Below are 22,415 nucleotides of genomic sequence, written 5' to 3'. Positions count from 1 at the left end.
TACTTTAGGTCTAACTTCTACTCATCCTTCAGGTGCCAGGTCATAGGTCATTGTTGTAGGGAGAACTTCTTTGACACCTGAGGTAGGTTCAGGCCCTCCTAATGTATGCCTGTAGACTTTCTTATATTTTACCTTCAAGGTACTTATCACAATTTATAATCATTTTTGTCGTCTCTTCTGTTCATCTTGTATCTTCAGCACCTGGGACAGTTCCTGGCACACAGTAGGAGTTCAATAAATGTATAATGTAAGCATGAACAAAGGAAGCCTGTGACTTGGGCTCCCACCTCTTTTAGGGTACAGTTGTATATGACCTCGGGCTAGTTACAAAACTTATCCGAGCCTCAGTTTATACGTGTAAAGTAGGGCTAATATTGTTCTATCTACTGCACTGTTTGGGGTGTGCATGGAGCAGATGCTTAGTGAATGTTTGTAGACTGAGTGATTGCACATGTCATCTCTGTGATAAGAGACATATTTTAATAAGAATTTCTTTAACCCAACGGGTGAGAGAAATTAAGTATCCAAGCAAGAGAAGTCTTGTTTATTGAGTGGAAAATAAAATTCAGGATTCCATAAACCTTTGCCCAGGGGTCTATATTTATCTTTTGCTTGTAGCTTAATACTAGGTATTTTTTAACGGGGGAGGGGGAAATTTTTAAAATGGATTTGGACCAAACTAGTAATGACTGACTTTTCCAATTCCTAAGAGGTTGTGTCTGTCATAGACTCCAAGTTTGGTCCACCAAGAATACAGATTCTAGATTGCTTGTATCTTAAAAACTTGTAAGGACGAAACAGTGGTGAATATGAATCTGGATACCAAATAGAGCTCTATAGAGCTAACCTTCTCATCAGTTGGTACAGCTGACTAGTCTTCTGAAACAGTGGTAGGATTAGGAAAACATCCTGCTCTTGGAGTGATGACAAAAGTGTTTTCAGCGTAACAGTTCCTTAGATTATAAGCCTTGCAGGCCGGCTTAACTTAACCTATCTACTTCCCCATTTCCACCACCAGTGTAATGAAGATACCTTGCATATAAAATACAAATGCCACCCAGTTTTTCTTTTTTCTTGCTTATATCTTCTTCACCATGTCCACCCACTTCTGGAATTTCTCCCACCCAACCTTTCTTTAGGCATATAGACTATAGAGAAGGGAAAGATGCAGGAAGTGTCCAAATGTAACTAGAGCTGTATATTTTATTTGAGTCTCATCTCTTTGGAGAAAGGGGAACGGAGATGAGAGGAGTAAGTTAGAGATGCTTGGACAAAACCCCCAGAGTACGGGGTGTGCAAAGAAGGAAATCCTTTACTAGAATATCTGCTGATGGTGAGATGAGGTAAGCCTAGATAGGGAATTCAGAGATAACTCTTGGTGTTTAGCATTGTGATCTGGGAGTGACATCCGTGTTGAGCAAGGAAGAGGCCAGCAGATGAAGGAGTCCCAAATCAAGTATTGCTAGTTTGTAACTAGTCTAGGTCTTCTGACCAAGTGACCCCATTTGGGTGGGGAGGGTTTGCCAAGGGAATCTGACTCCTTATTCCCAGTTCATTTCCTAACAGTCTTCAGTATTATTGTCCTTGGGTGGATATAAATTCATATGTTGACGCCTCCTCTCAACTGACGGTGTCCCACGCCGAGCCTGAACTGGAGATCTGGGAAGTGTAGACGGATACAGAGACCAGTACTGCTGCCAAGGATAAGTGTGAGCCCTTGGCCTGGGTTTGAGCTCAGCCTCGAGCTCAGCCTCGGGCTCGGGCTCAGGCTCCAACTCAGGCTCTAGCTCTATTTCAGGCTCTAGCTCAGATTCAGGCTCTAGCTCTGACTCAGGCTCCATCCCATGAGTCAGGTCCAGCTCGAGATCTAGTCCAGTCTCTTGTTCTGATTCCACTGTGGGCTCCAGCTCCAGGTCTAGCTCCAACTCCTCCTTTGTTATCGGTTCCTGCATCATGATGTAGTCTGGATTTGCGTTTTTAGAGACTTCTGGAAGATTGCCGCTCATTTCACGTCTTGGCTCTCCATTCTAAAATACACACAATTAGATGGGTTAAAATTTACAACTTAATTTAGCTTTTGAACAGTCAAGGAATTTCAGAATACAAAAGGACTTAAGACACCAAGAAATCACGAGTTCCTGGCAAAATAGGAAATCTTCCTGGCCACATCTGCTTTTCATCTTTGCAACCTCTGGTTCCTCGGTTACTCACTATTCTTCAGGCTCTGTCAATCCATAACTTCTGATTTCTTTGGCTTTTCGAGCTAGCCTGGGTTTCATGGTCAACCATTAAAACAGCAGTGGTCTTGATAGCATTCTGAAACATCTTGTCTTCTTGATCTTACTTGTCTTTCCAACCCCATGTGTGATTCTTGGCAGGGCATGTAAGGCCCTTCGTGACCTGGCTTCTTGTCATCTTCTTTAGCTTTACCTATGTCTGTGGTCCCCACCACTACTCTGGCCATAAAGTTAACTTCTGCTTACCTTTGCTCATGCTGTTCCCTGTGCCTGCCTTGTCCTTCTCCATCTTATCCACATACACTTATTCATCATTCCAGATTCAGATCAAAGACGATCAACAAGAATCTCAGCTTCCTTTGTGTTTCATCTATACTTCACTCACACTTCTGTCATAGTGCCAGTAATGTATTGCTTTTTGTAATTTATAAATCTATTTCCCCTATTAGACTCTAACCTCTTTGAGGTGGGGCAGTGCCTGGTTTTTGATATCCCCAGTACCAGTGACTGAGCCTATCACCTAGCAGATGCCCCATAGGCTTGGTCAATCAGTTTTACAGCAGCATTCCATAGAATTATCAACTTTCGGGGCGCCTGGGTGGCTCAGTCGGTTGGGCGACTGACTTTGGCTCAGGTCATGATCTCACAGTCCGTGAGTTCGAGCCCCGCATCGGGCTCTGTGCTGACAGCTAGGAGCCTGTTTCAGATTCTGTGTCTCCCTCTCTCTCTGGCCCTCTCCCGTTCGTGCTCTGTCTCTCTATGTCTCAAAAATAAATAAACGTCAAAGAAAAAAAAAATTAAAAAAAAAAAAGAATTATCAACTTTCACCTCTCCTGAAATAGTTTTCCCTCTTCTGTCACACAATACTCTTTGGCTTTTCCTCTTTCCTCCCTGGTTGCTTCTTTCTGGTCTCCTTGTTGTCTCCTCTATTTCTTTTGGATTTCTAAATGTTGGCAAGCCTCAGGGCTTCTCTTCTGCATCTACACTCCTTCCATAGGCAATTTTATTTAGTCCCATAATTTTCATTATCATCTATGTGCCAGTGACTTTTTGATCATAACCCTCCCCCTGATCTGTTTGTTCAGGTACCCACTGCCATTCTGACATTTCCACTTGGATGTTTAACAGGCATCTTGAATGCAATACATCTGTAGTAGAACTTGCTCCTCTCCTAGGCTTCCCTAGTTTAAATGCTAGAAAAAAATTTGACATATTCAATATGAAATCTTAATGTAAGTCCTGATAAGAATGTTAGTAAACTAGAAAAATACTTTTTTTAAAAAAACACAGTAAATATAATGTCTATCTTAAGCCAACTGTTACCACCTTAATAGAAATGCATAAGAAGTTTGTCTCATAAAATTCAGGAGTAAGACAAGACCACCCACTAGTACTTACATTGTTCTGGGAGATGTAGCTAATGCTATAATATATGATACTGAGATAAGAATTTTGACAACTGGAAAATAAGGTATTTATATTATTTGTAGAAAATATTTTTTTTCAATCTGGAAAGCTCAAGAGAATTACCAATGAAACCTTTTAGGTCTGGTAAAAGGATTCACAAATGTAGCCAAATAATTTTATACAAATCAGTAGGTTTATCACAGGCTGGCAATTGCCAGGTAGAAAATATAATTAAAAAAGAATGTTAATTTCAAAAAGCAATACATATGTAAAACAAAGTATAAAGTATCTAGGATTTGTCTATACAAAGAAAGTCACAGGGACACCTGGGTGGCTCTGGATGGTTGAGTGTCTGACTCAGGTCATAATCTCACAGGTTCATAGGTTTGAGCCCCGCCATCAGGCTCTTTGCACTGACAGAGCCTGCTTGGGATCCTCTCTCTCCCTCTCACTCTGCCTCTCCTGCACATGCTCTTTCTCTCTCTCTCTCTAAATAAATAAATAAATAAACTTAAAAAAAAAAAGAAATTTAAAAAAAGGAAAGAAAGTCACAAAACCTTACTATGAATGCAACATTTAAAAGACTGAATGGGGTGCCTGAGTGGCTCAGTCCGTTAAGCCTCCAACTCCTGATTTCAGCTCAGGTCGCCATCTCACAGCTTGTGAATTCCAAGCCCCTCATCAGGCTCCGTGCTGACAGTGTGGAGCCTGCTTGGGATGCTCTTTCTTTCCCTCACTCTCTGCCCCTCTGGAATTCACTATCTCTCAAAATAAATAAATAAACTTAAAAAAAAGACTGAATAAATACAAAGACAGCTCATGTTCTTCAATAAGATGAACAAATACTGGAAAGATATCAATTCTCAATTTATTTTATATTTCTAATGCAATTTTAATGAGAATTCCAATGGGATTCTTTTGTGGGGGGATGCTAACAAAAGATTCAAAAATTTGCTTGGAAGAATAAATTGGTGAGAATGATTTAGCAAATTTTGAAGTAGACTTCAAACCAAACAGTAAATGTGTTATAAATCTATATTAAAGCTATTAACAACAATGAAACAAAAACTATGCTATAAATAGACTTCAGTTTTCATAATAATGTAATATTTTATGAAAATAGCATTTCAAATCAGCAGAGGAAAGAAAGCTTATTCAATAGATGAGTTTTCTCAGAATTGTTATCTGTACAGATAAAAAATAAAAGATTATTCTTTAACCCCATACACTGAAATACATTTTACCTAGATTAAAAAGCATAATATATAAACACTTAAAACATTAAAATCTAGAAGAAAACATAAATGATTAGTTTACTTCCTAAGTGAGAATGACATTCTAAACAAAAGGCAAACAGAAAATAAGAAAGGTTAATATGGGAAAGGCAATGTAATATATAACGTAAATCTGTCAAGTGTATCATAATTTATAAATAAAACAGAGAAACTTTCACTTATAGAAAAGGCAGACTACATAATTCAGACCCACCCTCCTACTGAGGACGGCCAGGAGAGCTGGGTAAAATATTTTATTTTTATTTATTTTTTAAAGTTTATTTATTTATTTTGAGAGAGAGAGAAAGAGAGAGAGAGAGAGAACATGCACAGGAGGGGCAGAGAGAGAGGGAGAGTGAGAGAATCCCAAGCAGGCTCCACACTGTCACTGCAGAGCCTGATGTGAGACTCAAACTCATAAACCATGAGTTCATGACCTGAGCCAAAACCAAGAGTTGGACACTTAATTGACTAAGCCACCCAGGTGCCCCTGAATAAAATATTTTAAAACTTCTGCTTGAAGATACCATAAAGCTAACAAGATTATAATGAAGATTTGGAAAAGGTGAAAATCTATAGAGGTGAGTCTGGCATTTGGGACCACTTTTGTAGAAGGTATGTGATGATCTCGAAGTGGCACATATATGCAGAGAACAGTGCTTTTGACAGCTTTGAGGGCTTAAGGTTGCCAAAATTGCATTCTAGGGTCTGCCAAGGGAGGGTCTGTGGCGTACCTTCCCAGAGACTGCAGCTGGGCTGTGGGTCATCTGGATGGCCTAGAACACCTTGAGTCCTAAAATCAGATCAGTTACCCTGGATTGCTAGTGCCTCCAGGGACTTGGCAAAACAATGAAGTTCTTTCCAGAAGAAAAACATCATCCTGGATCTCAGAGTATTTTTATAAACACTTTCTAAATACAATGTCTGGCACACACCCAAAGATTGCCGGGCACACTAGACTTTGATAGCAAAAAATGCACATTGAATCTCTAAGGCAGTGGTTCTCAAAGTGTAGTTTCTGTATTGTTAGCATCGGTATTACCCAGTACTTGTTAGCAATGCAAATTCTCAGACCCTACCCCAGACCCATTGAATCAGAAATTTAGGTGAGATGGGGCTACAGAGAGGGCCCAGCAGTCAGTGTTTTAACAGCAGATTTGGGTGACTCAGACGCATACTAACGTTTGAGAACCACAGGAAATCTCCAAACATAAGCAGAGGGACTGCTGGCCAGACATGTTGTTAAAAGAATGGTTACTCCAGGTGGGAATGGGCCTAAGAAGCTCTGAGATTTCTTCCAACTGAAAGGTTTTGTGACTCTATGATTTTATAGACGGGAGTGGACTATAGAGCAGAATAGAAAAAATATGTCCATTGAGGAAAAAGTTGCTCTGGATAAGCGGAGGCACATAACCTGTGAGAATTCTCCATAAGCAAGGGAAATACATTACGTTAAAAAGAAGAAGAAAGAAAAAGGCCATGTTTTATAAGGTTGGATATCTTTTACTTTACTTAAAGTTTTCAAAAAAAAATCCACACTTTATTGCTCTGGTAATACTTCTCTTGTCATAAAAAATTCAAACATGATTAAAATGTAATAAGTCAAAGAATCAGGGATTTAATTAAAAAATAATTTCAAGGGGTGCCTGGGTGGCTCAGTTGGTTGAGGTTCCAACCTCAGCTCTGGTCATGATCTTACAGTTTGGTTCGTGAGTTCAACCCTGCGTTGGGATCTGTGCTGACAGCTCAGAACCCTGAGCCTTCTTCAGATTCTATGTCTTCCTCTCTCTCTGCCTCCCCGCCCCCCGCTTGCACTCTGTCTCTCTCTCTCTCTCAAAAATATAGGTTAAAAAAATAAAAAAAAATAATTTCTAGTTGTTAGATAATGTTTGGTGCCCATCTGTGTTTTAATTTCCTTTTCTTTGTGGGGGGGGGCACATTTAACCTTCACAGACTCTGATTTAAAAACACTGAAGTAGGGGGGCACCTGGGTGGCTCAGTCAGTTAAGCTGCCGACTTCAGCTCAGGTCGTGATCTCATGGTTTGTGAGTTCAAGTCCCACATCAGGCTCTGTGCTGACAGCTTGGAGCCCGCTTCATATCCTGTGTCCTCCTTGCTCTCTGCCCTTCCCCCACTCATTCCCTCGCTCTCTCTCTCTCTCTCAAAAATAAATAAACTTAAAAAAATAAAAATCAAACAAAAACACTGCAGTTGGCCCAGGCCTTTACTTAGTATTAATAGACAGCTAAAAGTTCTGGCTTATGTATCATTCTCCTTTGCATTTTTCAGGTTGAGTAAATCTTATATATTACTCACAATGTAAATAATAGCCAAAATGTTAGACTGGCAGATCTTTACCTCTGTGAATTCATTAGTTCTATTTTTCATCCCAAGGGTGGTGTAGGCATGGATTCTAAAGGTATAGCTGGTGGAGATACTTAAAATATTCAGGAATTTGGGATGGCACTGGCACTAATCAAGCTTGCTATAAAAGAATCCTTGAGACCTCTGCTGGGTTGGGTAACCCTCTCTTCAGTTGGGAAAGGGTCCTGAATACACCCAGATGCCATAGCAGTGGGGGAACTTGGGATTCAGGTCCACTGTTATTTACCAACTGATAAGGGAGCACTTCAACATCTCAAAGTCTGGCCCAGCCATACTCAAAAGCCTTTCCTGGACATTGCTCATCTCTACTTAATCAGGTGTCTCCCTACTGCTCGCCCCACACCGTGATGCTTCACATCATCCAACCTTGTCTCTTTCTGAGTAGGCTTCCCGTATCACTGTCTCAGATTCATCCACGCTTAACTCGGAGGACTCTGGAAACTTCCTTGACAAGGCAAATAGCACGGCATCATGGAGGGTGAGGAAGAGCTGGGCCTTGGTGATGCCAGCATCAAAGAAATCATTCTTCTCAAATGCCTTGACCACAGAAGCTGCAAACCAAACCCAGAACATACACAGGGTCAGACGCCTGAGGAGGACAGCACCCAGGGTACAAACAGTCCTCTCATAGGGTGAAGGATACTCACTGTGACACCCTGAAAAGAGCACCAAAATGTTGGCATTTTGGAAAGCGTTGCACATCTGTGGGGAGAGAGTAAATCAGCGTTAGTGATCTTCACACGCACTACGAAAGAGCCTTCTAATTAGAGGAGTTTTAATACCCCTTTGGCCATTCACTTGTCTGGGTATATGTACCTCTGCATTCCAGTTCAGCTCTATAAACATTTGATGCGTGGACTTCCATATGCCAGGAAATGTCTAAAGTGCTAGGAATACAAAAGAGAATCAGATGGTCTCATGTGAGGTGGGGAGTGAGAGGGAGTGTTGCCCATAGTCTCTGGGGGGCAGGGGTGGGGGAAACAGTTCCCATAAAGAGATAATGCTTCTGGGGAGCCTGGGTGGCTCAGTTGTTTAAGTATCTGACTCTTGATTTAGGCTCGGGTCATGATCTCATGATTCACGAGATCGAGCCCAGTGTCAGGCTCTGTGCTAATAGTGTGGAGCCTACTTGGTATTCTCTCTCCCTCCCTCTCTCTCTGCCCCGCCCCTTCCAAATAAATACATAAACTTAAAAGAGAGAGAGAGAGAGAGAGAATGCTACTGAGGACAGTGCTAGAAGAGAGACAGGCATGGATATGATGGGAACACAATGGACAGCCTTCATGAACAGCCGTTCTTGGTATTATTGTTTAGTGTATGCATGTGACCCCCTTCTTCCTGGAGTTCGCTGAGCAGAGGAGGAAAATGAGGCTCAGAGCTGGTCAAGTGATATTGTAGAGAATGGAATTCAGGAGTCCTGAAGGTCATATCTGGAACTTCTCTGCAAAGTTGCATTTAACTTTAGTAAAACAGCAGATATTTAGGAGTAGCAGATCAGTAAACATCAGATACTGACCTCAAGTTTACTTCAGCCAGTATATCTGCTCTGGTGCGATAACTTTTAAAGTCCATGTTAACCTTAACACTCTCAGATTGAATAGACTCCAACCCTGAGCAAGGAGTTAAAATATCAAAAGACACAAATAAAACAGACTCTAGTTGGGGCACTTAGGTGGCTCAGTTGATTGAGCATCCGACTCTTGACTTCAGTCCAGGTCATGATCTCATGGTCTTGAGATCAAGCCCCACATTGGGCTCCATGTGGGCGTGGTGCCTGCTTGTGACTCTCTCTCTCTCTCTCTCTCTCTCTCTCTCTGCCCCTCTCCTCTGCCCATGCTCTCTCTCTTTCTCAACCAAACCAAACCAAACCAAACCAAAACAAAACAAAAACACAAAAACCTGATACTTCTTTTACTACCAAGAGGAAACAAGAAAATCATTCTTGATCATGGTCATTTGACAAAGAGCCACTATGGACATACTTTATTTGTTTGTTTGTTTATTGGCAGAGGGAGAGAGAGAGAGAGAGAGAGAGAGAGAGAGAGAATCTTAAGCAAGCTCCACACCCAGGATGAAGCTCCATGCGAGTCTCCATCTCACAACTATGAGATCCTGACCTGAGCTGAAATCAAGAGACGGACGCTTAACTGACTGAGCCACCCAAGTGCCTCTGGACATACTCTAAATGACAAGCAATGGGAGAGTGACATTTCATGAATTAGGAAGAAGCTTAAATTGCATGATTGTCTCTAATAAGAATGACTTCTGGGATTTTTTTCAGTAAATTTAAGTTTTCAAAGTTAAAGTAAACAAAAAATAATGATTTCCTCCAATTGGCTGTATAAAAACAATTAGAGAACGGTGGGGCGCCTGGGGGCTCAGTCCGTTAAGTGTCCGACTTCGGCTCAGGTCATGATCTCACAGTTTGTGAGTTCACGCCCCACATCCAAGCCCCGCTTTGGATCCTCTGTCCCCTTCTCTCTCTCTTCCCCTCCCCTGCTTATTCTCTTTCTCAAAAACAAATAAATATTTAAATCTTTTTAAAAATAGAAGAACAATTACAGAAGGAATGAAGAAATGTGTAACTTTAAGGTGAGAAAGTGCACCTCGAATCTCTGAAGGCTGTAAAGTAAAGGTATCTACATTGCCTCTACATTGGGCTGGAGTAGAAAGTCATTAACACAGGCCAGGTGTGGATGGGTTATGCCAAGGACCAGAACATATGGTGCCTCCACAAAAAAAGGAAAGCAAGAGGGGAGAGACAGAATAGCACCACTCTTACTACAGAACAGGAGGAAGAATGGTATAAAGTCAGATGCTTTGAGTCCCCATGCTGGGCAGGCCACTTACTAGCTGTGAGCCTAGAACTCCTAAGGGGGAATATGACTTGCTTCTCAGGGCTAGTGGGAGAATTAAATGAAATAGTGTATATGAATGTGCCCAACTCAGTCTGCCGTGTAGCAGGCATTTGATAATGTAGGTTTAATGACATCTAAAGCAGTAACTACCAAGTGAGAATGGGAGAAGAGAACGCACCCCAGCAGTACACCCTAAGATGGAGAAGCCCAAAAGTTACTGAATCTGAAAATGGGGTAGAGAAGAGGATGTCTTGGATGGGAAAGCCCTTAACGTTCATCTCTTCCAAGTCTCGTTTTATTTATTTATCTTTTACATATTTATTTGTTTTTGGGAGAACACAAGCAAGAGGGGCAGAGAGAGGGGGACAGAGGATCTGAAGTGGGCTCTGCATTGACAGGCTGACAGCAGCGAGCCTGATGTGGGGCTCGAATTCATGAACCGCGAGATCGTGACCTGAATCCAATCAAAGTTGGATGCTCAACCAACTGAGCCACCCAGGTGCCCCCCCTCCAGGTCTCTCATTTTATAGATGAGCAAACGAAGGCCCGGTGCAATTTAGTAAATTACCTCGGGTCTGATGGACAGTGAACAGTAGCAAACCCAGGACAGAGTACACACCCACAGAGTGCCAACCAGAGTTCTTTCTGCTATGAGAAGCTTCCTGTTGCCTCAAACCAAAGAGGAACTGGACTCACTTAAGACAGAATCATATTTCTTTAGGAATAAAGTTTGATAAAATAGGATAAAAGAATAGGATAAATTAGGAATAAAGTTTGATAAAAGAGGATAAAAGAAGGAAAGTCAACCAAAGGAGCAGGTCTCAAAAAACAAAACAAAACAAGTGGGTGCAGTCAGCGTCCAGGAAGTGGGTGTTCAGGATGTTTAAACCTGAGCCACCACCAAAAGGAGCAAGAGTGAGGCAGAGGGCTGTAAACTGAGATAAGCTGGCTGAAAGGCAGATACAGTACTTAGAAGACATCAACAATAAAAACCGATACAGTTAGCTGTGCACCTAAACTGTCCAGGCTGTATAAGAAGGAGAGGAATGAAAATTGTCAAGAGAAATCAGAGAGTGGGAGAGAAGCCGGGACTCAGGGATACGGCTTCTGAAGGAAACGTCTTCCCTGCCCTTTGCACCCAATGATGCAGGCAATGAGGAGGGAACTGGGGGAGATCCTGTAGGTTCCGGATTGGGCAGCCCCAGGCTTGCCAGGGCCATTTTATCATGTCTTCACATCTGAGGGTGTTTTACAATGTCTACCTCAGAGCAGATGAAGAGTGAGAATTCTTGGTGTGCTTTTTTTCTCCTGTAGCATTCAGACCTATTGAAAAGATGTGCAGTGAACTCCCAGGAGATCCTGGGAGTTGCTGGGTATGGCACAGATAGCTGTTTTCCATTCTGGATTTTTTGAGAAGTGACATGCCTTGCTTACAGAGCCAACCCCAGTTCAAAAAACAGGGTTGGTTTCTTTCCTTTTCATTCCGGTTGACCTTAAACTATCTTTAGTGTCCAAGTTTCTAGTGGCCCTGGGGTCACATAGCAGCTGATCAGTGACTCAGAGGATTCGATCAGGGTCGGGGCTGGTGGGGTGGGGGGGACAGTGGTAGGAGGGGATCGGAGCTCTTGTGAAACCCTGCTCAGTACTTACTTGTCTTAAGGACACTGAAGCCCGTGAATCCACGAAATGTACCATGGAGAAATCCAGGATAATAGTGTGGATGCTGGGTAGACGAGAGGTATCCGAGAAGGGAAGGAGTGACCTGTTCCTCTCTTGGGTTTCCACAGCGTCAGGCAGTGGCATCAAGCTGTTTCTACGGGGGTCATTAGAAACCCAAACTTTGTCCACGTCCTCATAGCTTTGCCCTTGATTTCTGTAAGCCGTGGAAGATACGATGTACGGTACTTCCTCATGGGACACGGATTGGCACATGTTCATGCTGTCGAAATGCGAGCAGCGGATCAGGTTAATGGAGGATGAGTCGCGGTCCTGTCTACTTTCAAATCGTTCTGTGTAGACAACCTGGGACAACAGATTTAGGGGAGGACCGTGAGGAGGCTCGAGCAGGGGCTACAAGTACCTGCAATGATGCCATTTCTGTCTCCTGACTCACCTCCCTCTCCCTCAGGAAACCTCCCCACAGACCAGGTGTTTGGATTTCACTTGGACACCTCACTGTCACTTCACGCTCGTGACTGAAAAAGCCGCATTCATCTTGCCATATCCTTGCCACTCACGGCATTGCCCTCCCAACTTCCCTCTGTGTACTAATGATGCTTTCATTGCCCTGTGAGCCAGACTTGAGATAATCTTTGGTTTATTCCTTCCCCTCATCCCTGGGCTCTAGTTTGTCTGGGTGCCTACTAAGAGTTTGTTTGAAGGGTTTCTTCCATCAGTCCCTTTTCTCAACACTTCCATCTTTCATCAGGCTTCCTTAAGAAGACAGAAATTACTCGCGCGGGCCTATTTTTCCCTTTCACTCCTTTCATCCTAATAGGCCTGGAGAGCCTGCCGTGACCAAGCACCGGGAATACAATGGCAGGGAAGAGGTGAATGCCCACTTTGCAGTCACAGGTAATAACTACGCGTCCCACCTTCTATCTGAGGAGAGGGCACGTATCCGTTCAAAGCATCAACAACAACAGAGATGGGCAAAAACCATGAGGCACTTGCTAGAGTGGTACAGTCTGGGCGATATTGTGCTTATTATATTGCTTATAAAATAAAAATTTTTAAATACAAAAATGTGGGGGGGGGGCATCTGGGTGGCTCAGTCGGTTAAGCATCTGACTCTTGCTTTTTTTTTTTAAACAATTTTTTAAAGTTTTTAAATTTATTTTAAGAGAGAGAGAGAGAGAGAGAGCGCAAGTGGGGTAGGGGCAGAGAGAGAGGGGAGAGAGTGAATCCCAAGCACACTCTGCACGGTCAGTGCAGAGCCCGATGCAGGGCTCGAACTCAGCAATGGTGAGATCATGACCTGAGCCGAAATCAAGAGTCGGGCGCTTAACTGACTGAGCCACCCAGGCACCCCTAACTGACTCTTGCTTTCGGCTCATGAGCTCGCGATTCGTGGGTTCAAACCCTGCATCATCAGGCTCTGTGCTGACAGCACGGAGCCTGTCTGGGATTCTCTCCCTCTGCCTGTACCTCCCCCCTCTCAAAATAAATAAATGCACATTTAAACAAGTACAAAAACATTAAGGTAAAAACTGTACGAGGTAGTATATTTTGCATAACAGAAAAAAAAGTGGTATGCACAGATAATAAGTTACGGTTCAAAGGACAGGGGTGTTCCTTAAGGCTTCAGAGTCACTGAGGCCAGGCCTCTGGAGGACAGGCACAGTGACAGGGAGATGCAAGATCCTTCAGGCAGAAGGAGACCTCTGAGAGCCTCCCTTTTCTCTCCTTCATCCACTCTACACTCTTGTCCTTCAAAGACTTTCATGATCCACTCGCGCCGTGTCTGCCTGAACTTACTTTCCAGGCCAAGCCTCTTGCTGTTGAGGACCTCATAGTTGTTTCTACCTCAGCGTCTTTGTTCAAGTCCGTCCACAGACGGGGAGTCCTCTTTTTTCCTATCTGACCTAAATCCAAGTTTCTCTCTCCTGCCTAGCTCAAGCCCATTGCTATCAAGAAGCCCATTGTTTCCTGACTTCTCGAACTCATGCTGATCTCTCTTTAAAATTGTTAAAATCTTTAGAGTTGTTAAAATCTAAAGACACAGTTTTGAACGTGACAATATACTGTGTGGAATGGTTTACTCTCCTACTTCATCAATTTTAAGACATCCCACTACTTTCTATATTATCAAGAAAGAAAAGAAATCACTGCAAATTAAACTGTGGCATGCCATCAGCTGTGCACTGAATCCAAATTTCAGAGATGTGAAAAAACATGGAGCATAGGATTGACAAAATACAATAATAGCCGTGTAGGTCACATTAACAGAGAGTCATCTCCCTAGTTTGATTTATAATTCCATTAACTGGGGCGCCTGGCTGGCTCAGTGAGTGGAGTGTGCAACTCTCGATCTCGGGGTTGTGAGCTCGAGCCCCATGTTGGGTGCACAGATTACTCAAAAATAAAATATTTTTAAAAAATTTCATGAATTGCTACAAAATAACTCTCTGAGTGGGTGTAGAGATGAAACAAAGTTGTCCATGAACTGATCAATCTTAAAGTGGATGGTGGGTACACAGAGGCTCATTATACTTGTGTCTACATTTGTCAATGTTTTGAAGGACAAATGTCCTTTTTAAAAAAGGACAACCTGGGGGCGCCTGGGTGGCTCCATTGGTTGAGAGTCCAACTCTTGATTTTGGCTCAGGTCATGATCTCACAGTTCGTGAGTTCCAGCCCCGCGTCGGGCTCTGCACTGACCGTGCGGAGCTTGCTTTGAATTCTCTGTCTCCCTTTCTCTCTGCCCCTTCCCTGCTCACGCTCATTCTCTCTTTCTCTCTCTCAAAATAAATAAACATTAAAACAATTAAAAATGAATGAATGAATAAATAAGTAAATAAAATTAAAAAGAGCAGCCTGGATGAACCTTGAGGACATTATACTAAGTGAAGTAAGCCAGTAACAAAAAGACAAATACCGTATGATTCCACTTAATGAGGTATCTGGAATAGTCAAATTCATAGAGACAGAAGGTAGAGCGGTGATAGCCAGGGGCTGGGCAGGGGGTGGGGGGGGGGGGGGAGGAGGAAAGGGGGAGCTCTTGTTTAATGGGTACAGAGCTCCAGTTTTGCAAGATGAAAAAATTCTGGAGGTAGGTGGTAGTGATGCTTACACAACAATGGGAATATATTTAACACTACTGACTGTACACTTAAAAATAGTTACCATGGTAAGTTTTATGTTATATGTCTTTTTGCCACAAGAAAAAAGAAAAAGAAAACAGAGCTACTTAAGGGCAGAGACCCTTAAAATTCATTTTCTTTTTTCATTGCATCACAGTTCTGGGCACAGGGTAGAAACTCAAATGCTTTGTGATCCTATTCTACTCTGAAGTGTATTTGCTGATGTCCTGTAAACATCCTCTACAATGCTCAGTGCAGTGTGGATACTGAACAAAAATTTGATACAGTGTTAATTCCATCCTCTTGGCAGGAAAGTTGGTGTTTTCAGGGAGTTCAGTAGAGCCTACACTCCACTAGGGTGTATGGGAAGGAGAGTGGGTGCTTGGCGTTTGCAAGGGCCAACATGAGGAGGGGGACAGGAGATGTTTGTGGTGGGGGAGTAAATGTGTGTGTGTGTGTGTGTGTATGTGTGTGTAGATAGAGCTGCCCCTCCAGGGTATAAGTATAGGCTGGGTAAAAGGCCCCCAAAGCTAGAAATGAGCAGCCCTGCTGAGGGGAAAGGAAATAAATATTAGATGAAGGGAATTAATTTAATTTAGATCAAGTCTGAATTGGAAATAATGAGCACTTTATAATTCATCAGCCAAAATAGCCTTCAGATGGTGTGAAGTTTCCATCTTCGCTTACCCGCCCTCCACCCCCCACCACCATTTCCTCGGTCACAGGCAGACATCAGGAGACCCTGGCATGTCGTTGAGAACGGCAGCCACCTTAACTTTGCTGCTTTTGTTGGAACTGGAAAACAATCTTTCAGCCACTTGTTTTCAGAAATCGAAAGCCAGGCAGGTGAAAGTCAGGGAAATAGGTATAACTAGGGTATTACCGTCAATCTCAGTAGGCAAACTGTGCTCTCTGTGCTCAGGTCAGTCACTGGCCATTGAGTAGCGCCCCAAACATCTCCTCCTACCTACTAAGGTCAAGATCTACATCTCAAAAGGGGACCTGTGCCTTCATTGCTGGGTAGAAATCTCTGATTTCCAGTTACCCATGGTCCATCTAAGAGTCAAAGCCCCCGAGGGGGTTTTGATTTTCTTTCCTTACTTCTTCTTCAACTACCAGTGCACTTCTTTACAAAACGTGGAGAAAAATGCGGAAAGGAAAAGAGGTTTCCAACCCTGGGTGGTGGCTCCTGTTCGTCACAGTTGCAGAAACACTGACAAATCTTTTCTTCCTGTGAGCTGTCTTCATTTTGATTAAACAGGTGGAACACTTCTTCTTCTTTAAGAGGCACCCCTACCATTTCAACCTGAGAGATGTAAGAGAGAGGCCAGATGGTGAGTGGGGGAAGGAAGAGGGGGTGTCCCTGGGGAGGGGGCGGGGGAGGGGAGCAGGTGGAGAAAGGCAGGGGAGGAAGCCACCACCTCTTTTAATAGCTTGTGCTTTAGCTGATCAACATTGACGAATGTAATGGAGTTGCGGCACTGGAAGATTTTCACCCCAGGAATGTTTTTAACCTGCAAGACAAATGTGAAGTGGAGGGAAACTTCTCAGCTCTTTTGTAGAATAAGAAAGCATCTCTAGAACTCCCTAGAGAATCTGGATTCTTCTTCCTAAGAAGCCAGGATTAGCAAATTCTTCCCTGTCATTTTCACCCCCTGCTTTTCCTGCTTTCTTCTCCGCCTTCCATTTGTTCTTTTCTTTTTCTTGGCCTTCCCCACCGCCCCTCCCCACCAAGGACATGATCCTTAACTGGCTGCAGCACTCTGAGGATTTACCTACTTAAGTTCCCCACTTCCACTGTCCTGCATCACTTTCCCCGCCTCTGCAAACATGTGTCCGTAGGTTAGCAAACAACAACAGCAAAGGGATTGTTGTAGAAAAACCAAGCAGCAGGCCTGGTCCAGACCATCCTTTGGGCAAAGGAGCGGGACTGATCTGGAATCTTACCTCCCGATAGTCATTGAAGCTTCTATAGATGTTGGTGTTAGGGATCTGACCCAGGAGGAAAATCTTAGTTCTGAAAGGAAACATATGTGCTTTCAGGTCATAGTTGCCTTACCTCGCCACAGCCAGCCTCCTATCACCTGAGACAAAGTACCTGTGTGACCGAACAGCGATGATGAAGAAGGCAAAGGCTAGTGAAACGAGTAGTCCCACATCCAGTCCCAGGAAAATTGCAGATACGAAAGTAACCATCCAGATAATCTTATGGAGAAGTGGGGGGAAGGAAGAAGGGGAAGGGAAGACCATGACCATAAGCACAAGTGGGAAGATCAGTTGTATCTCTCAACCCATCTTCTCCTTCCCGCTTCCTCCCGAAACCCAGGGTGCAGAGAACAAACTGCACAGCCCTCTGGGCCGTCGCCTTCACAAATGATTGGGTCCCAACGCTGCCTAGCCATTCTTGCAGGTGTCCTTGATCACTCCTCTCTTCAATTCTCTCTTGAAACCTCATGTGCAAAATAGGGATAACAAAATCTACTTTATAGGCTTTTTTTTTTTTGTGATTAAAAATATCATCCCCAAAGCAACACAGAGCACTCACCAAATAGTAGTTGCTATTTCAAGACCTTTTGTGGCTATTGGGAATCTTTAACACCCTTTTTGGCCCCTTACCTCACCACCTTCTCCATCGCTCTCAGCAAGCCACTTGACTTTCATCTTCATAGTGTGGATAGGCTAAAACTCCCTTGAATATTTGCTCCCCTCCCCCACCGCCACCTGCTACTTGTTAGTTACTGTCCCCACGTCGTTCTCCCTCCCTGTCTCCAGTCCTGCTGGAAGGGCTACCCCTCTTCCTAGAAGTGGTACCTGCGCACTGGACCACATACCCTCTTAGCTCCTCAGGGACCTGGATCTGAAAACTACCCCCTTTCATTTCTCTTTGCCTCTGTGGGGTTCCTCTCCTTTCATCGTATTATATCCCCCATATTTTATTTTTTGCTGTTTCCCCTTTGTGTCCCCAGTTTTGTGCTCTAGATGGGAGCAGGGTTCTCCAGCAACTCTGCCTCTCAAGACACCGCCTTCTCATAGCAGGATTTGTCTCTTCTATCCTGGCATGCAATCACACTGACTGGATTAAAAGTCATTCGACTACTTAATGTGTGGCAAACCCTTTTTACTAGATTCATACCTAACTGTGGCCACTTCTGTCCTTTTCATTTAATTTTGCATGGTTGGAATGACATTTCAGCATTCCATGCACCCATTTTTTCTTTTTTTAGGCTTGAGTGTCAGATGTCGAAGAATTGCTAGGGTACTTCACCCTGATCTCTTTGTTTGTTCTCGTGCCCTTTTTCCGACCTTCCCCCCTGTCCTTCCCTACCTCAGCCAGCGCATCTGTACTCACACAGTCATACTGGTTCTGCCTCCACAGATTGGGTACGTTGTAAATGGTTTCAAGGTAGGGGAAGATGTTGCTCAGAATAATACCAGCCAGCACAGCCTGCGGGGGGCAGTGGGGGGGGGGGAAGGTAAGCCCTGTTTCATTTTCCCTTTGGAGAAAATTTGGGGTGGGGAGGGGTGGGGGTGGGGAGGTAAAACTCCCAAATCTTCACAAAGGTACCACAAAAAGTCACCCTTGCCACTCAGAAATGTAAAAAATCACCAGGACCTCAAAGCAGAATCTGGGGGCACCTGGGTGGCAAGTCGATTAAGCATCTGACTTCGGCTCCGCAGTTTATGGGTTTGAGCCCTGTGTGGGGGGCTCTGGGCTGACAGCTCGGAGCCTGGAGCCTGCTTCAGATTCTGTGTCTCCCTCTTTCTCTCTCCCCCTCCCCCGTTTGTGCTCTCTCTTTCCCTCACTCAAAAATAAACAAACATTAAAAAATGATAAATAAAAATAAAAGATAAAGCAGACTCTCACCTACTCTAAGAAACATTTTCTTGTTTTCACGAAGTCCCTGCATGGGGGTCACATTTCTCAGCCTTTTTCTAGCCATCTCTTCTGTATATGCTCTGCCTGGGCATTAGACTGATCCTGCCACCAGGAATGGCAGGTTACTCTGGTTTTCTGAGGTGGCTTGCTGACCAGTGGGCTCAGAAGGCCAGCAGAGGAGGGAAGGGCAAGGATGAAGTCAGAAGGAATCACTTCTCTCCTAGCTTCATCCTCAGTCAAGAATCTCCACATGCTCTGTGCATTGCAGGAAGATGCGGTGGGAAGGGAAAGAAACTCAACCTCACGAGGTTCTTGCAAGAAGAGTAGGGAGTGTGAAGAAGAAACAAATCCTTTCACAAAGTCACACACAATAAAAATTTTGCCTTTCTGAATGTGAACCTTCACATTGTGTTGGTCCCCTTGCCGACCAGTTGAGATCCTGGCCAGGATATCCCAGCAATTACTCCAATAAGGATTTTGTAACAAGGGGTCCATAATCTCTCAAGGATGAAGGGCTCATTCATAGTTGAATACTCACAGAGCCCCATTATTAAAGCTATTCAGATATCCCACTGATCAGATGGTGTTCACATTTTCCCACCCAGAAAATGGTATAAAAATAATGTGACATAGCATGGTTAGCCAAAAGCAAGGGCTGCTCTGTCTCTAATGTATTGATAATAAAGGAGTGCTCTTAGTGGATTCTGACAGATTTTTAGCCTTTTTTTAAAAATGTTTATTTATTTTTGAGAGAGAGAGAGAGAGGCAGAGAGGGAGACAGAGGATCCAAAGTGGGCTCTTCGCCAACAGCAGAGAGCCCCGTGCGGGGCTCGAACGCATAAACTGTGAGATCGTGACCTGAGCCAGAGTCGGACACTTAACTGACTCAGCCACCCAGGGGGGACCCCCTGACAGATTTTTATATGTTTGCAATTTTTAAAAATTCTGATTCTTCCAGCTGTAGAGAAAAAAAAAATCACCGTTCAGAGTAAATTAGTGAGTGGCCCTCCGAAGACAGACTTTCAGAGCGATGGCACCAAAGGTGCTATGTAAACTAAATTCTGGAGATGACTTCTGCTGGGCATCAGAAGACAGCTTGTGTGATGAATACAAGCTTGATCCCACCTTCTGTGCATAGATTCTGGGGCTGGGCTCCAAGGTCTCCGAAGCACAAGAGCAGAAGGCAGCAACAGCCTTGAGGCAGTCCTGCTCTTCAGAAACCTGACTATTCACCGGGCGGGATGGAGATATTCAAAAGGATGGGGCTAACATTTACCACCACTCCGGCTTCAGGGACGGCCACCTCACTGTGTCACCAAGCTGCTACCCCAGTAATGAAACCTCCTTCCTTCCACCTCCCTCAGCACTATCTAAAAATGGCTAACGGGAACATTAAGGAAATTTAAAAGGAAGTCATGGTGACTGAGCAGTGATCTATATGGTGACAGAGAACAAATTGAGTATAGCCAATAATTAATGCACCTCTAAATGCAAGGTCATCAGTCTCTCACAAAGGGAAGAAATGGCACAGAAGTATAGAAGTGCACAGAGGTGGCTTTGCTGAGCAGAGTTAAAACTCAACTTTCAGACCCCTGCTTTCTAGTGTTGTGAACCAACCACAAGGCAGAGAGACTGTCACAGGGCAACTGAGTTCATATGAATGCAGAACAAGGCCTTCTGGAAACGGCTTGGGAAACAGATGGCATGCATACACAATGAGTTTCCAAGCCTGAGTCGGTGAGGGGCGTTCTGGCATCTGAAGTCTATTTTGGTCATCTTTAACTGAATCTTTACTTATACAGCTTACTTTCTAGCGTAAGCCATAAAATGAAGGTCAACGAAAATGAGAATAATTATATTATCTAATATTTCTTGAGCATGTATGACTAGCTCAACACCATTCTGTTTATATTAGAAATATTATCTTATTTACTCACCACTCCTGTGAAGTGGTTGCTATTAATTTAAAGGCAAAGGATGAGAGATAGGGTGGGGCGACTGCTGGGAGCAAGGTGAATGCCCCACCAAGACGCAGTGGGGAGATCTGGTCTTTTCGCTACTCCACGTTCTTTATCAGTTCTACTTACGTTTGGCAGTTCGTAGAAAAAGGGTCCCACTTTGACCATCAGGAGCAACATCACACCAGCGCCTACCAGAGATGCAAACTGAGGAGACAGAGCCAGTTGGAGAGAGACCATCGGGAACGTATTGGTCCCTGTCTGCAACTGATGCCTTATGCATGGTGAGAAGCGTGTCATTTTTTGCTTAAAAGGAGTTGAGTGTCACCATCCAGCACAAGTGCATTTTCACTGAACTGATATTTTCAGGTCTTGTCAAAGTGCTAAACACATACTAGGTACTCAATCAATATTTGTCGAATGAATGCGTGAATGCTTTCTGCAAAGTGCCAAACTGTCTCAGGTATTTGGATCTTTATTGCCATAGCATTGTGCTGTGCATCTGGAGTCTCCTAAAGTCTGGCTTGCCTTCCCTCCCAGCTTTAACTCCTCCTGGAACAGTCTAGAAAAGCCTTAGTAGACTCGTCACTGTCAGCCCTAAAATCCCAACCAGTCCACTTTTCATGTCAGTAAATATCTCCCTCCTCGCTCTCCTGTTTGGAGCTTGGATAGCTTCCCATTTAACAGTTTCAGTGGTGTTTCATTTTTTAAAAATGTTGATTTATTTATATTGAGACGGGGGGGAGGGGCAGAGAGAGGGAGAGAGGGAGAGAGAGAATCCCAAGCAGGCTCCGTGCTATCGGTTCAGGGCCCAATATGGGGCCTGATCCCACGAACGGTGAGATCATGACCTGAGCCGAAATCAAGAGTCAGACACTTAAGCCACTGAGCCATCCAGGCGCCCCTCGGTAGCGTTTTATCTTAAAAATGCAACGATAATCATTTCTGATTTCCCTACTTCAGTTTTTCTCTGCTTCATTGCCATAAAAAAGGGTACAAATGTGAGCCAGGGCTGCAAATAGCAGCTCTGGGTCCTACGCTGGCTGGGTTGATGACTCTGGGCTCAGCGTTGCTTGGCAAGCAGTGGTTCTGATTGGGAGATAAAGAGAGCAAGCTAAGTTACGGTCTCAAGGCTCTCTGGACATAGTCTTGAACTCAATACATCCTCTATGGGTACGTTTCCATTGGTTAAGCCCCTAAAAATAAAAACTGGTGGAAAGCAGTATAATCTCCCACTGCACTGGGGGATGTGTGTGGGGGAGAATAAAACTAACCACAAATCAGAATAATGGCATATACAAGCAGGAGCCCTCAAAGCTAAACTATTAAGTGACTGTTCAGCAGTGATTCTCCCATTTTTCTCTTTATTTCTTAGGTGTGAAAAAAAAGGAAAAAAGAAAAACCCTTCCTACTGGATTCCCTCTCACTGCGCACTGCTATTTGCATATAAATGCACCATTGAAACTAACAGCGATGAAATCAATTTCCCACTTCCTTCTTTCCCCATCGCAGCTGCTTCATAGTTGACACCAGGTGATGGTAGTACAGAAAGGGGGATTTAGGAAAATGGACCACTACAACAGAAAGTCAGGAAGTTCTAAGGGCAAGCATTTTATA

The 22,415-nt window shown here is 43.8% G+C and overlaps 1 protein-coding gene across 1 annotated transcript in view; it reads right to left on the bottom strand.

The window, feature by feature from the left end:
* Positions 1-557: 557 nt before the first annotated feature.
* SLC26A8 (solute carrier family 26 member 8) overlaps positions 558-22,415 on the bottom strand; it is an 83,114-nt gene continuing 61,256 nt past the window's right edge. The window contains 10 exon segments of the mRNA XM_047101332.1: positions 558-2,027; positions 7,670-7,854; positions 7,951-8,005; positions 11,812-12,183; positions 16,138-16,269; positions 16,385-16,477; positions 16,911-16,980; positions 17,062-17,168; positions 18,289-18,408; positions 20,928-21,005. Coding sequence (XP_046957288.1) covers positions 1,560-2,027; positions 7,670-7,854; positions 7,951-8,005; positions 11,812-12,183; positions 16,138-16,269; positions 16,385-16,477; positions 16,911-16,980; positions 17,062-17,168; positions 18,289-18,408; positions 20,928-21,005 — 1,680 coding nt within the window. The 3' untranslated portion in view covers positions 558-1,559.

This window comes from Lynx rufus, unplaced genomic scaffold, assembly GCF_022079265.1.
Source record: "Lynx rufus isolate CCGP_SWC_20201006 ecotype Redwood Valley unplaced genomic scaffold, mLynRuf1.p SCAF_6, whole genome shotgun sequence".
Classification (NCBI taxonomy): Eukaryota; Metazoa; Chordata; class Mammalia; order Carnivora; family Felidae; genus Lynx; species Lynx rufus.
The sequence above is the reverse complement of the archived record's forward strand: the minus strand, read 5'-3'. Positions and strand labels throughout refer to the sequence as shown.